This window comes from Leopardus geoffroyi, chromosome C2 (genome assembly GCF_018350155.1).
Source record: "Leopardus geoffroyi isolate Oge1 chromosome C2, O.geoffroyi_Oge1_pat1.0, whole genome shotgun sequence".
Lineage (NCBI taxonomy): Eukaryota > Metazoa > Chordata > Mammalia > Carnivora > Felidae > Leopardus > Leopardus geoffroyi.
In genome coordinates this window covers 70,118,043-70,133,910 of record NC_059333.1, presented here as the reverse complement: position 1 = coordinate 70,133,910, position 15,868 = coordinate 70,118,043, and the positions used below count along the sequence as shown (strand labels likewise).

Genomic DNA, 15,868 nt, shown 5'->3' with positions numbered 1-15,868 from the left:
AATCCAATTAACATATTTAAGAGTGAAGTCTGCCCCTTTCACTACCAGGATCTTGTCTGAGAGAAGGAGAAGGAGGGAGGGAGAGGAGGTGGGGGAAGGAGGGAGGGAGGGAGAGAGAGAGGGAAGAAGGGAGGGAGGGGGAGAGAGAGAGAGAGAGAGAGAATGGAGTTAATGAAGCTAGTATCTACTACAGGGCTAAGGTAGAGTTTTGATGTGTATTGGATTAATTTCACTTCTAGCAAGAGGTTGTTCAACATCTACTCTGTCCATACCACTGTACCAAACCACTGTGCGGAAGGCTGTGGGGACAGGCTCGGGGGGTAAACAAAAACAGAGAAAAAGATACTCATTTTCCCTAAGCAGTCTATATCTCTAGAGGGGATAAGATAGTCATGTAGAGTGGTGAAATAACTTGGGGCATTACATAACTGAACGTCAACATGAGAAGTATGTAGAGCTAACACTGCAGGAATTTTAAAACAGGAAAAAATGAAGGTGGGCTGGCATGGGCAGGAAAGGTCTCGTGGGGAAGCAGGACTATGTCAGTAAGATACGGAAACAGAAGAAATGTTCAAAGAAGTAAACACTTGCTTATCTTTTATCCTAAGGTTGGGTTTTGAAACTCCAAAATCAGGGAAGCTTGATTAATTTTATGAAACAGTAAAAAATACTGGAATAATATTCTGAGAAGTAAAATTATCTTTTGGATTGGAAGAGAGTAGGTCCAAGATTTAGATCATGCTAAAATCTAGATAACCGAGGCAAAAAATTTCTGGAGCAAAAGTAGAACGGACAGAAGAGCCTTTCTTCTTCTTCTTTTTTTTTTAATGTTTATTTTGAGAGAGAGAGAGACAGAGCATGAGCAGAAGAGGGGCAGAGAGAGAGAGAGAGAGAGAGGGAGACACAGAATCTGAAGCAGGCTCCAGGCTCTGAGCTCTCAGCACAGAGCCCTATGTGGGGCCTGAATCGACGAACCATGAGATCATGACCTGAGCCAAATTTGGATGCTTAACCAACTGAGTCACCCAGGTGCTCCAGAAGAGCCTTCCTTTATTCCACCCTCCTCCCTCACTTTTCCAGGCCCATCTCCCACAATAGACTAACCCTCTCAAGAAATGCCAGAAAGGGACTCCTTCTGGCCAGAAAGACAAGCAAGGCCAGAAAGATGTGGAATCCAGCTCTTCAGCAACACACATGTCTGAGCCTCTCCTGTCTCAGGACAATGAGCTGGTACCCAGGCTGGGAAACGAGGGCCCCAAAAAACTTTGGTGTGAAGGAAAGAAGGTGGGTATGGGGACAGGAGAAGCATCTCCTTAGCCATGATAAGGCAAAGAATAATAGCATTGGGAATCGGTTAAGAAAAGATCCCTGGTATCCTAAGGACTTCTACCTCACTACATTTAGGGGTTTTTTTTCCCCTCTGAAAACAATTGTTATAAGGTTTGCTATTTATTTAAAACAGAGATTAATTTTTTGCAGGTATAATCAAGAAATCTTTATGTAAAACTCTTGAAAGCACTTATTTATTTTTATTTACTCTCTCAGTAAGATGTCATCATGAAATGGGAGTTTCATGGCCAGCTGGTGGCAGCAGCCCTACAGGCAGCTCCATCACAGGAAATGGCATCCTGAAACCTGGAAACTGTGATTCAGATGCAACAGAGAGAATGGCTTGTGACCAAGAGGGTCCCAGGTATGTATGGACCTGGGGGAACAAATGGACAGTAAATTGGGCAGTGTAGACAAACCCTCCTCATGTGGTCTCACCTACCTTAGTGACTGCCTCCAGGATCTCCATGGCCCCTAAGCACCAGTCATGCTGACCTCACATGTCCCTCCTGTTGTCATGGGTGGTACCTACTCATCCCTGCTTTCCATCCAGTGGCCCTCTTCCCCACCAGCTGATGGGGGATGCTCTTTCCCCTGTCCCTAAAGCACTATATGTGTACCTCTACTTCAGCACATATCAGTCTGAGTCACTTATGTGTCTCCTTCATTAGACCGTGCACATCTCAAAGGTAAGTGTTACATCTGATTCATTTGTATCTCCAGGGTCTAGAAAATAGTGGGCATACCATAAATGTTGAATAAATGAATTAGTGAGTAATATTGTGTTTGGAGGTAAGTAAAGCTGGACCAGCAAAAGTTGAGGGTTTATACTGGGGAGAATTAGATGAAAAATTTGACCCATACACTGGACTGCAACCATGCAGCTACTTAGAGTAGTCTGAAATGAATTCTCACATACGAGTGACTATGGTGGCACCATGTGACCTGCCAAATGCTTGGCCACAGCTGATGGTATCAGAGGCAAACACCTGTATTACTGGGGTGGCCCACCAATATGAAGCCACTGACTTCTTGTGTGGTGTCCTGGCCCCAGTTGTTTTTCTGGGGATTTGGACTGCATGGAAAACTGGGTAGGTGGTTGCAGAGTAGAACTGAAAACAGACAGCAGACATGAGAAGGGAAAGACAAGCTGAATCACAGTAGCGGTGATAATGTATTCCTGATCCCCCTGTCATGAGATGACGAGACAGTGTGATTGCTAGGATGGCCCCTGGTGTAGGGTGACAGCCCAGTGTTCACATCCAGAGGTGAGACTATGCCACATTTCTTGTTCTTCCCATAAGGCTGAGTCATTCAGATTTTCTTGGACTCCTGGGAGGTGTAGCCATGGCTTCTATATTCATTTCCATATACAGCCATACAATATCTTTTCCCTTTCATAATTCAAGCCAGTTTGAATCTCAAGTCTTGCCACCAAAACAGAGTAACTTATATAGACTGATAAAATGGGGGTCAGATTGCAGAGGCTCTTGAATGGTAGGGTCAGGTGTATGGGCCATGAAGCCTTTAGGAAATGTAATTCATTTGAGCCTGGAAATTTAGAATGGATAAATATCTCACTTATCCTGGGCTTCATGGTTCCTCTAATGTATGTTTTGCTCTATTTTGAATTCTATGTAATCTGCTAGAAAAGTCAGAGGTAAAAATAAAGGGGTCAGTAGTTCTATTTTTCTTCCTCCCCCCCCCCTCCTTTTTCTTCTTTCCCTTCTTTGATCAGTTAATATTATGCCATCTTTCCCTGATCAGTGAGCCTTACTCTGAATATAGTTTTCAAAAAGCCCTTTTGGTATCTTTTGCACATTTGATAAGTTATTAAAGTTATTTAGCCTTCTGATATTATTGTCATAATCTCATTATAATCTTCCAATTTGCCTTTCATTGCTGATATTCCTTGTATTTATTGATACATTCTTTGTAGATATGAATTTATCGAGCTCCCTGTGTGGGTAAAAAGTTCTCTTGAGATACATCTTCATATTAATTCCACAGGGGAGAGTTTGTCACTATATGTGAGAAACTAAAACTTTCAAAAATGTCTATTGCATGTAAACTATATCCTCTTACGAGTCTCAGAAACAAAATCAGGCCCATCTTTTATCTGAACTGTTCAGATCCTACTTTTCTCAGTGTAAAGCACCTGCAAACAAGCCCAGTGTCCCCTTTCCACACAGCCTTCATTTCTCAATTAGCTAATTTAGTTCAGCTAAGGCACAAGGCACTTTTGTTATCATTTAATTCTCTTTTGTTAAGAATTAAGTCTGACTTATCTCATAGCTTCTTTCACTTTTGGAGATAAAATTACCAGTTTAAAGAAGTGTCTCCTCAACATCAGTTCTCTTTGGGAGATGTAAATAAAATCCCCATGCCCTCCAGAATGGCTATATTAAAAAGACGAATGATAACAAGTGTTGGAGGGGATGTGGAGAAGTCAGAACTCTTATACACCACTGGTGGGGATGTAAAATGGCACAGCCACAGTTGGGCAGCTCCTCAAAAAGTTAAACATACAGTCACCATAGGCCTCAGCCATTCCACTCCTAGGTATATACCTAAGAGAACTGAAAAGAGATGTTTACACAAAGGCTTGTATACAAATATTCATTATTCATAGTAGCCTCAAACAGAAAACAACCCAAATGTCCATCAACTGGTGAATGGATAGAAAGTGTGGCATATCTCTATAATGGAGTATTATTCAGTCAGACAAAGCGATGAAGTAATGATGCATGCCACAACATGAATGAACCTAGAAAACATTATACATGAAAAAAGCCAGACACAAAAGGCCACGTATTACAGGATTCCCGGATTCTGTTTATATGAAATTTCCAGCATAGGCAAATTCATAAAGACAGAAAATAGAATAGTGGTTCCAGGGGCTGAGGAGAGGAAGGAATGGGGAGTCACTGCTAATGGGTACAGGGTTTCTTTTGAGGGTAATGAAAATGTTCTGGAGATACATAGTGGCAATGGTTGTATGACCTTGTGAATATACAAAATCCACCAAATTGTAAAAAATGAAAAACCAGAGAATCTTCAAACAAAATTTTGCTATTAGAAGAAATAGATTTCTTCCAGCTGCCAAAATGATTAAGCTTTCCTATCATCACATGCTTTGACTCCTTATAAATTTGGAAGCCCACAATAGGAAAATATCTCGTGTATTCTTCTAACTGGATTTTCTACAGCCTACCACAATAAGAAAAATTTTGTTATTCTCTTATCCCCACCCGATTCTCTTTATCTTATTTTTCTCTTTACACTTGTGGCTTGCTATATAGAAAGTATATTTTCATATTTAGTGTTTCTTCTATTTGATCTGTTCCTCTGGAGCAGAGAATAATAATTCAATATACTCAATATGCTCTATTGCCCTGTTTAGTTGTGAGGGCCACCCTATTTTCTCCCTGTGTTGAGGTCAATTTGGTTTCCGTTTCCAATTCACTTTACTGGTTATAAAGATTAAAATCAAAGGTAGCTAGTTAAAGGAGGCTTGCCTCTGGGAAGTGCAGCTGGAGAGGAACAGGAGGCAACTGTTGCCTTTAATCAGAAGCTCTTCAGCTGGATTCGTTACCCTGTAGATATCCCAATAATAAATATTCTTGAGACTTAGAACATGATACATGGGAAAATGAAACCCCATTATGGAAAGAGTTAAGTTAGGAGGGAGAGAGAACAGAGAGAGCCAAAGGAATAGAATCACATTAAATATAGATTTGGTGTAGGGAGTCATTGAATCTACCCAAACTTCTTTTTTCCCCTATGTTCACAAATATTTGCAGCCTCCCTTTGATGCATGATTCAGTCAGGCAAGTAAACAAAGTGTGGTTCTTATCCTTTGGGATCTTGCTGGCTCAGACATGAGATGACACTTCGCACAGATTACTGGAGAACAGGATGGTTCATGGCAGGTCCCTTAAGGGTTATACGGACAACAGTGGCCGGAATGCAGGGATGGGCCAGATCACATCCCAGCATGCCTGCATGATCACAGAGGAGGAGGCACTCCAGTGGAAAGGCAGGCTCTTTTTTAAAAGTACAAACCAGAAGGAAGAAAATAATATTCTAGGCAGAAAAAACAGTATGGAAAAGGTACAGAGGCAAGAAAGCATATGATGTATCTCTCAGAGGGTAAGAAAATACATCCATTCAGCTGGAGCATAAAATTTGCACGAAAGAATAATGAAGATAAAACTGGGGAGGTGAGGTGGTGCTATTGTGGAGGTTGTTAATCTGAAGACACTGGCGAATCACTGAAGTTCTTGGACTGGGTGGAAACAGGACCCACCCAGTGTTTTCAAGATGAACCTCAATGATGAGCAGGATGGATGGGAAGGAAGGAGAGGCTGAAAGCATGGAATCCAGTTAGGGTGGTTACGAATATGAATGGAAAAGAGGAGAAAGACAGCAAGAAGATTTTAAGGAAGAGGAAGTTAAGTTGACTAGACAATTCTCTACATTTCCTCTTAGGTTATGAACAGATTCCGATCCTAACAAGTTCTGGGTATCTACCACAATCCATCTGATGGGGTTGGAACACCAGTGGATCTGATACCATTCTGCTTGTTAATGGTTCATTATTTGGAGGGGGGCAGATAGACACAAAGTATAGGTCATTCAAAAGCTATTTTCATTTGGATTTGAAAAGAGAGCTGGGCATCTGTCACCTTCCTAGTGCTGTCTGCTCTGGTTGGTACTGAAATGAGTCTCTTATCTGAACTGACAGCTTTTCACATTGGATGCAAAGGCCCCGCAGCTCACAGGGTTGCAGGGGAAAGTTTGCCACTATCAGAAGTTCATAGTGTAGAATTCATAAAGTGAATACCCACTCGTAAAGTATCAGTTCCAGAAAGAGGCCAAGGGCCTAATTTTGTGACAGGAAACTAGAGGAAATGTGCTTTAGCAGGGATCTTTGGGGCGGGGGGGTGGGCATCAGTATGTTCCCCCCCACTGTGACCCCCACAAAAGCAGCTCTCATCCTGATTAGAGCACCTGCCATGTGAGGAAGTGGTGCCAAGACAGGCTCCTCGATGGCAGGGAGCCCAGTGTGAGGCGCGAGGATGCCACAAAGAGGGAACTGAGACAGGAGATTTTCATTCAGACCCAAGGGTCCTCAGACCAAACCCTGGCTGTGAAAACAGATTTCCTCCTACGACAGCATTTCCTGCCTCAGTGTGAATGGGGGTGTGACGGTGTGTGCTGTGTGCACCAGTGCACATTTTGCTCCCCAGAGACCCCGGCCTGGCTCGTTTGCAGGTCTGAGGCCAGATGGAAACCGTCGGTTCAGGAAATAAGAAACTCACCTGTTTTGTGAACCCATCCACAGTCACTGGCCTATACGGGTAGACTTCCCAAACCATTCAAACGTCAAGAACGTGTGGATAGGTGCAGATGTTCACAGTGCAGTGTGCATTTCACATGAGTGTGCCCCTCCGCCTTATTTGGTCTAAAAGAATACAGCAGAGTCTACACCTGTAGCATGGAGGTGAGTATTTGGGAGCACAGTGTATAGGAGCTGACTTCTCTCATACAGATGCTCCATCCAGCAGCTGCAATTCTTTGGGTATTCAGGTTTCAATGGAGATCATCCTACCCATGCTCCCCGCCACCCCACCCCTTGCCCCTGTGGTCAACATTTCTGTGCACTGAGGCTGTTCTCCCTTTCATAATGTAAAACTGGCCAGACTGGGGAGTGCCGGGTGTGTGTGGGGAGGGCTCCAGATTGCTTCCTACCTTGGCGGGCACCCTGAATTCCCCATACTCTTTCAGCAGTTCCTGAGTCTCCTCTGTGGTCTCTCCGGGGGAGGTATGTGTTGAGAGGTAATATTCACCTGTTTCTTGGATCCAGTCCAGCGCCTGTGGGAGGAAACAACCCACCCAGTCCCCCAAAAGTCAGCTGTCAATTGGAAAACATGCATTGTTACACTGTTTGGGACAGTGTGACGGACCCAGGAAATGCTGGCACCATTTGGTCAGTATGGAGCTTGGAAGCTAATTTTAGGACTGAGCCCTCTCCCGTTAGACTTGGAGCATCCTACCAGTAAAGAGAATGTCTCATCCTCGTCTAGGCCAGGCCCAGGATCATCCATGAGCTCTTAGAGGCAATCTGACCCCAGCACCTTCTCCCAACTCCTGGTACAAAGTACGGGTAAAGGCTGAAGGACTGCTAAGTGACAGTCTGTTCTCCTTCCTTGTGTCGGCACCACCTCCCATCTCTACTATGCCTGCTGCTGTGACCCTCCTCTGTGTCCCATGCTGTGGTCATCTGGGTGTCTACACAGTCCCCAGAACTGAGGCAAAGCCAGGGCAACATACCTGCTTAGCACTGCGTTCAAACACCACATATTGCTGACACTGGTCTAACCGTCGCTTCTTCAAGGTCCAGAAGTGCAGGACGCGATTCTCCCTCTGTAAGAGCTCACTCAAGATGGCTGTGGGGCAGAGGAGAGGAGCGTTGCTTCTGGGGGGCCCTGAGCAAATCTGCACACCCCAGGGGCCAGATAACTGTGACTTGCAAATCTCCCCATGGGACTAATCCAGGCACCAGATGTGGGGAACCAAAAGCTTGGTCCACAGAGAACTTCCCAGAGGGGAGCAAGATCGGGGGCGTGAGGCCTGTTGATGAAGTTCCATCAGTTAAGGGAGGAAGAGGATGCACCCAGGGTAAGTTAAAAGTGACCCTGATTCTCTTCATCCCAAAGCCAGTGCTTGATGGTAAGAGACCTTGGGAGGTGTCAGATGTTAAAATAACAGCTAACTCAGTTGGCCTCTGGAGCCTATGGAGAGCAAGGGGACTTGATAAGAATCCCAGCCACTCTGGAGTGCTAGGAGAGGGTGGGAGAGGAACAACAGTATGAGGGACAGTATAACTGCATAGATAACCCATGTCCTGAGCCACACTCTCTGCCCTGTACAAGCGGCTATGCACACACAGCACAGCCTTGAAATCATGGGCGTAGGGAAGCTGTGTTAGGATCATGTCTACCTGGAATCACGTCTCTAGGTCCAAATTTCCATGCTAAGAAAAGGTGAATGCTATTCTCGTTACCTCTAACGATATCAGGTGAGAGGACATGCACCAGGCATGTGGCACCACGATGGGCCACGGCAGGTGTTCATCCATGTCATGTCCCTCTCTCCTCCTGTCATTCCAGCAGCAGCTGGCTACATGCCTAAATTTCCTATGTGTTTTAATAGTGTGCTCTATGCTTGAAGCACTCCTATTTAGTTTGTATTGTGTCTGCCTCCTGCTTCCTGCTAATTCTGTTAGATACTAATAAAATACACAATGATATGAAAAATTAATATTTATTAAGCACTTGCTAGGTAGCAAGCACATATTCTCATAATACTCTGTGATGCACATACCACTAATACCTCCATTTAGAGATGAAGACAGGGAGGTTCAGAGAGGCTAGGTAACTTGCCCAGGGTCATTCAGATAGAAACGTTTGACCTCAGAGCCTGAGTCCTTAGCTACCTTGGTCCTCTGGGTTAGAGGGGCTGAGAAGCACAGACTACCACTACAGAAGCTTTATAAAAAAGGGCACAATCAAATCACAGTACTTGTACTTCGAACTTTTAGTGCATCCTCCCGGAAGGACAAAAATCTGCCTCTCTTCCTTTAAGGCTGAGAACTTTCATAGGTCTCAATTAGTCACCAATCCCTATATGTATGCCTTTATCATGTAACTTTTTAGTTGCTCCACAAAGAGACAAATTGCCCTGCTTTAAGGCTCAGCCGTGTGACCTGATCTGGCAAATGTGTTGTTAACAGATATTATACAAGCAGGAACTTAGTGTGCTTGCGCACATGACCTTGCCATCACCACTATAAGGAGTTTTCCCGGGTAATTTCTCCTTCAACTGGGGTCCCAGAATTAATACATGTGGAACAGGCAAGAACCCAACCTTCAGTGAAGGCACCAAGCCAGCCAGACTTGCAGCATGAAACAAAGCCACATTGCTAAGCCCAGCCAAGACCGCTGGTCCCCAGCCAATGCAGTCACTTGAACAATAAATGCTTACAGTTGAATGTCACTGAATTTTTGCTTGTTATGCCATAATAATTGCACCTGTAATACAAACTTAAAATAAGTGGTCCTGGCCTTGGGTCCAGGCAGCAGGTGGAAAGGAAATAGGTATTGGAGAAATTGTAGGTCCCTGCTTAGGTGGAAGCTTCAATTGGGCAAAGACAAGTAAGAACCTGTGTTTACTATAATCTTTTGGCCTCCTAATCCTTGTTTTGCTCACTGCAGAATCTTCTGCGGTGGTTAAGAGAATCAACCCTGATCAGGCAAAAATCCTAGAGTTTCAGATTTCATTTCTCCCCTTTCCGGAAAGCTTTCCTATGGACACAACAACCTGCCCTCACCCTTATGAAGGTGCAGCATACTCTGGTCTTTCTGGGTGCCTGCCACTCCTGGTACAGTGAGGTGTAGGGGGAGGCACATGCTCTCTCAACAGGTAGTTGGCCTCACCCGGACTGCTGCCAGCACTGCAATGTGCACGAAGGACAGAGTGACATAATGCCAGCCACCCACGGGTCCCCTGACCTCAAACAGGGAGCATATCTGGAAAAGGAACCCTGCTTCCTTCTTCTCTGCAGCAAATTTTATTCCTAAGTGTAATTCTTCCCAGTGGCCTCTGATCTTCCCACCTCTCGAGCTCTCTGAGCAGGGAGGGAGGCTCTTCCTATGGCAGATCAGTGCCACCCACTTCTCAGCCCTCAGCCTGTCCCCACCCCTCACTCCAGGTCAGTTTCAGCTCCCTCCCTAGCCTGGGTCTCCAGACTTGCAGTCCTCTGCTGTGTCAAGATGAGATGACACTTGTTAAATCCTTCACTCGAAGGCCAATTTCCGCATGGCCCAGCATCAGTGATACCAATGATAATCATTTAAGCTGAAAGTGGTCACCTGATTAGCAATTATTGAAGGTTACTGATTTGTTCATACAATTGTAGATTTTATAGACTTCAGAGAGATATTAAAGATTATCTAGACCAGCAGTTATCTAAATTTTATGTGCACACAAATCATCTGCTTGGTTTGGGTGGAAGAGCTCTTGTCAAAACGCAGCTTCTCACTCAGCAGGTCTAGGCAGGGCCTGAGAGTCTGTGCTTGTCACATGTCTCCAGGTGATACCAGTGCTGCTGGTCTGGGGACCACAATTTGAGGAACCAGAATTCAGACACCTTCCATTTTAAAGTATGAAAACGGGGCTCTGGGGTGGCTCAGTCGGTCAAGCATCCAACTTCGGCTCAGGTCATGGTCTCACGTTTGGTGAGTTCAAGCCCTGCATCGGGTGAGCTTGAGCCCCACTTTGGGATTCTCTCTCTCTCTCTGCCCTGAGCTCACTCGCATTCTCTCTCAAAATTAAAAATATAAATAAATAAATAAATAAATAAATAAAATAAGAAACTGAAATTATAAAAGCTTACATGGTAAGTCATAAAGCCAGGATTAGAATTTGGTTTTATGCTTCTCAGTCTGTGTCTTGTTTCTGGGCTGTAAGATACCCTAGTCTTGTGCTTTTCAATATATGTTAGCCACATCTGGATATTTACATTTAAGTTAATTAATATTCAATAAAAGGAAAAATTTAGTTCCTCAGTTGCATTCGCCACATTTCAAGTGCTCAGTAGCCCATGTGACTAGTGGCTACTATACAAACGGTGTAGATACAGACCATTTCTTTTACTTCATAAAATTAAGTGTTGCTCTAGATCAAGATAACTGAAAAAGTCCCGGGGAAATTACAGCTTCATTTTTCCATTCCAAATCCTGATGCATGTTTAAAAATTGCCCAGGAATCACCACTGCCCATGCCATCTCACATCAACATTTTTCTTATCCAAGGAGAAGAATCAGGAAATCTGAGATTGCATAAAGACCAGGTACACAGCCTCCGGTCAGTGCTGCCGATGTGGCTCACGGCTGGAAGCCCCCACACTGACCTTTCACTTGCTGCTCAGGTCCCCGCGTGTGGCTGGCGGCACTGGGCATGCTGACGTTGTTCCTGTGGATGTACTTGAGAAACACTTCAGCGTTCCGCCGCGCCAGGGTACAGGCCTGAGAGAGACAAAGGTGTGAGGACCCCAGCAGGTGCATGGGGTCTAAGACACTGGAAAAGGGGTGCTGGTGGTGAGGTTTCTGGAGCTCTGGGTAAGCAGAGCCCTGGAGGCCACTTCTGGTTCACAGATACTCCAATCCCAATGCAGGAGGCTCACCCTTTTGTGGAAGAAAGAATCACTCCCTGGGCTTCTCTCCTTTCCATCCCAGCTCAAAATCAGAAATCAGCCATCCCTTGACTCCCTATATGTTGATTCAGTGTTAATAATGTCATAGTTACTGCCTCAGGCTGGTTTTCCTCTGCCACCAGAATGCCTCTTATATGACCACTGGGGTAAGTCACTTTAACATTAGTTTAGACTTGAGAAAGCAAATTTGGTAAACAAACCTATTAACCATACATTCGATATCCAAATGGAAATTACATTAAACAAAACTTATTTGTCCATAAAATCCATGCCCACCTCAGTGACACTAATATCCTACTGCTGGGAAATATGGATCTACACACAGGACTAAGAGCCATTACACCACCCTCTTGACAATTCATGCTAGCTGTGCATGGCAGAGGACAGGTCACGTTCTCCTTGTCCCCATGGAAGAGACCCAGGCCCCAAGTGGGCAGGAATCATGAAGCATGTCAGGGCTAGAATCTAGGACTACTGACAGATTATTCCTAGTTTCTCTCAAGGCCAAAGAACTTCTGAATTTCTTTGAGGTTTTCTTTTGTTGCAGAAGTAATGCAGCAGGGCCCCTTATCCACAGTTTCCATCTCTGCAGTGTCAGTTACCCGCAGTCAACTGCGGTCCAGAAGCAGGTGGTCCTCCTCCTGATGTGATGTAGCCTATCGCTACTTCACAGTGCCGACGTCATCCACCTCACTTCATCTCATCTTGCAGGCATTTTATCATCTCACAGCATCACAAGAAGGATGAGTACCTCAGTCCAATGAGGTATTTTGAAAGACCACACTCACATAACTTTTATTATTGCATATTGTTACAGTTCTATTTATTATCAGTTATCGTTGTTGAACTCTTACTGTGCCTAATTTATAAACTAAACGTTATCATAGGTATACACACATAGGAAAAAGCATAGTATATATAAGTTCAGGCATCCACTGGGAGTCTTGGAACATATCCCCCATGGATAAGGGGGATTATGATACATGCTAGTCCACTAATTTTTAATCTACAGTTTTCAATATTATCTCTAAACAAAACTGTCAAATTTTGACACCTTTTTACATTTAGCAACTGATTCCACAAATTATGCTGTAAAAAATTATTTTAAATTTTGCATTAGTAACAACTGTTTCTGGGAGCTCTGGGAAAAGACTGTTGGTGAGTCTATCCACCATGAAGTCCATGAATTTAACAGCTGGATGGTGGTCCAAAGCTAAAGTATCCAACATAGATGAACTAATACACATAAATGGAGAACTCAGTGTCTGCCATTGGGCATTTGATTCCCACAGCAATAGGGAGTTTCTCACCTATGATTTTAGGCACATATGGAAAACATTTTTTTCTTTCATGCTTCAAAAGAAACATGTAATTTTATGAAGTAATATCTTTATGCCTCTTTTAAAATTCCTTAATATGCTCCACTTAAATTATTGTTTTAAACTTTGTTTTATACTAGAAAAGACTTTTAAAATCTCTTAGGCCTGGTATAGAAGACTTTTTATTTAATCTTATTAGTAAGAGCTGATTACTAAGGGTTCTGATTGAGTGCAGGTGCAAGTGCCTGAAAGGAGGAGTGCAGGGAGAAGCTATCTTAAAAAGAGAGAAAGAGTGGGGCGCCTGGGTGGCTCAGTCGGTTAAGCGTCCGACTTCAGCTCGGGTCACGATCTCGCGGTCCGTGAGTTCGAGCCCCATGTCAGGCTCTGGGCTGATGGCTCAGAGCCTGGAGCCTGCTTCCGATTCTGTGTCTCCCTCTCTCTCTGCCCCTCCCCCGTTCATGCTCTGTCTCTCTCTGTCCCCAAAATAAATAAACATTAAAAAAAAAAAATTAAAAAAAAAAGAGAGAAAAAAAGTAAAACTCAAAGAGGTGGTCAAGTATAGAAAATCCCTAATAAAAGAAAGTCAGTTAATTATAGAATTATAGAAAAGCAGTAGCAACATGTCAGAGTATAAAAATTCTCTTTGTACTTTCAGAAACCTGAAAGGAAGCAGAACATGAAAGCAAGAAATCTGAGAGTAAACAGAGCCTTTAGATAATTTTTAACACAGATGACTCTGGCAGAGAGAAGATCAAAGGCTAGAGGAAAGAGGCTTACTAGGACTTTCCACACCAGCTGAAAGCCTGCTCAGAGCAGGACTGTGCTTCCTCCCTGAGAAACCAGGGCTCTATTAAAAACCAAAACAAACAAACTGAGGTATTTCTCTCTTCACGCAACAGAATAAATAAGTGGTGTTATATCCATTGGTTACTGATAATTGTTCGATTGATAAATAAGGTGTCTAAATTCATTTAATTCTTGCCCTAAATTTTGCATCATCCATTTATAAAATATTTATTTTAATACTGATTTCATCTGGGCTTATATATTTCTTTCTTTTTAAAATTTTTTTAAGTAATCTCTGTGCTCAATGTGGGGGCTCAAACTCACGACCCCAAAAGCGAGAGTCGCATGCTCTACTGACTGAGACGACCAGGTGCCCTTGGGCTTATATATTTCAATTAAAAATATTTTTATAAACCAAACATCACTGGGTGAAACTATGTATTTTTCTCAATTAACAACATCAACGGGATATCATGATATTCGAACATGGCACCTGTACTAGTGGTATATAATAACTGCCTAGTCATCTAGAAAGTGCTGAGAGAAATAATATTTGAAGTGTAACTTTTCAACCTTTCAGGGTAACCAGCCAGTATCTTCTTTTATCTTCTCTACAAATACCTCCCTTTAGATAAGAAGTGAGGAAAACGGGGGGATGGAAAACTCATATGATGATGCCTGCGTGTGTGTGACAGAGTCAGAGAGAACGGAGACCAAGGAGCAAGGCTAATGTCTTACACTGTGGGTGACAATGTGCTCTCACCTTAAGAAAAGCCTCCTTTTGTTCCAAATGTTTACTGATGAGTGGGATGACGTGGTCCATCTCTGCTGCTGGTCCCAGTTTGTCTCGTCCACCACACCAGTCCTCATCTCTCCGGTATTCTTGCTCTAAACTCTCCAGGACACTACAGACCTAATGAACCAAGGAGGAAAGGCTCTGTAGATTACTCGGTCAGGAAGGATTTTCTGAGCAGCTTCAGCTGACAGAACCCTGCACGGGTGACGTGTTCCTTTTGAAGTTCAGTTTGTAGATTTAGAACATGCAGTGCCCCTGGGACATCTAAGAGGAGTCCAGGATGCAGTGGAGTTTGGGAGACTTGGAGTCATCTTCTGACAGTCGTTGGCTGAAGGCTGAAGCTATGGGGTTGAAGACATCACTTAGGGAGAGTATACAGAGTAAGAAAGGAAGAAAGACTAGTAATTTGTGGGGGAGGGGGGTTCAAAGTGTTTTGTGTATGTTCATTCTATCGCTGGAACCTCTTGAGGACTCTGTGAATGTGGCAGAGCAGGAAAACGAAGTTTAGAGAAGATACTAGGATTGCCCACCCATCTGTACTTGCCCTACAGGAAGTAGCCCCAAACAGAAATAAAGGAGGAAGTGGCCGTGTTGAGGGATTTATGGGTCCTAAGTGAATGATTTCTTTCCTCCTCCTTGGCAAACATGTCCCAGCAAAAATGTCTTGAGCTACCATCATAAGGCAATGACAACTTCAGGTCTTCTATTAGAAAATGTGCATTTCCTTCAGAGGATAACCAATCTAGGTTAACTTAAAAGATACTGGTTCTCAAAGTGCTAAGAGGCCATACTCTAAAAGCAAAAGTGTTGCAAATGGCACTTGGATGGAAGTCAGGTTGGGTGCAGCAGAAGGGGACCTAGGGCAGCCTTGTGTCAGGGCCTAGGGAAGGGTGCAGGAAATAGAAACCTGTATTCCTATACTTTCTTTTACTAGGCTTTGAAAGCTTGGCTATGGTAGCAGGGAGAACAGCTACAACTATCCTGGGTCCCCTTTGCCTGAGAGGCCATCCCTTTTGATGAAGAGTGTGGTACTAGACAGGATGTTCACTGAGTGATGAACTGAGCTGAAAATGTTCCAGGCAAATCACCCTCATGGCCAACATGCTCCCCATGTCATGAGAAGGCCTGTCCCTGAATCCTGCCTCCTCTGGCACCACACACCTCTCCTCATGCAAGGCGCGAATATGTGTAGGAAGGCCCATGTCTTGAGAGAAAACGGATTACAGACATGCAAAAAACTTTGAGTACTTAAGGCCTGTCCCATGATAATACTGAACTAAAAATCAATTTGGGAGCTAGAGGAAATGAAAAGATTAGCAAGCATAAGTCCTTTAATTTAACAGGTAAAGAAACAAATCC

The 15,868-nt window shown here is 43.8% G+C and overlaps 1 protein-coding gene across 21 annotated transcripts in view; it reads right to left on the bottom strand.

Moving 5' to 3' along the window:
- Nucleotides 1-15,868, bottom strand: part of KALRN (kalirin RhoGEF kinase) — a 675,561-nt gene that overhangs the window by 260,914 nt on the left and 398,779 nt on the right. For all 21 annotated transcript variants that reach the window (XM_045502312.1, XM_045502314.1, XM_045502313.1 and 18 more), the window contains exons 18-21: nucleotides 14,477-14,626; nucleotides 11,306-11,420; nucleotides 7,666-7,781; nucleotides 7,084-7,206 (exon numbers count right to left, since the gene is read on the bottom strand). In XM_045502312.1, the coding sequence (XP_045358268.1) occupies nucleotides 7,084-7,206; nucleotides 7,666-7,781; nucleotides 11,306-11,420; nucleotides 14,477-14,626 (504 nt within the window). The remainder of the gene's footprint in view (nucleotides 1-7,083; nucleotides 7,207-7,665; nucleotides 7,782-11,305; nucleotides 11,421-14,476; nucleotides 14,627-15,868) is intronic.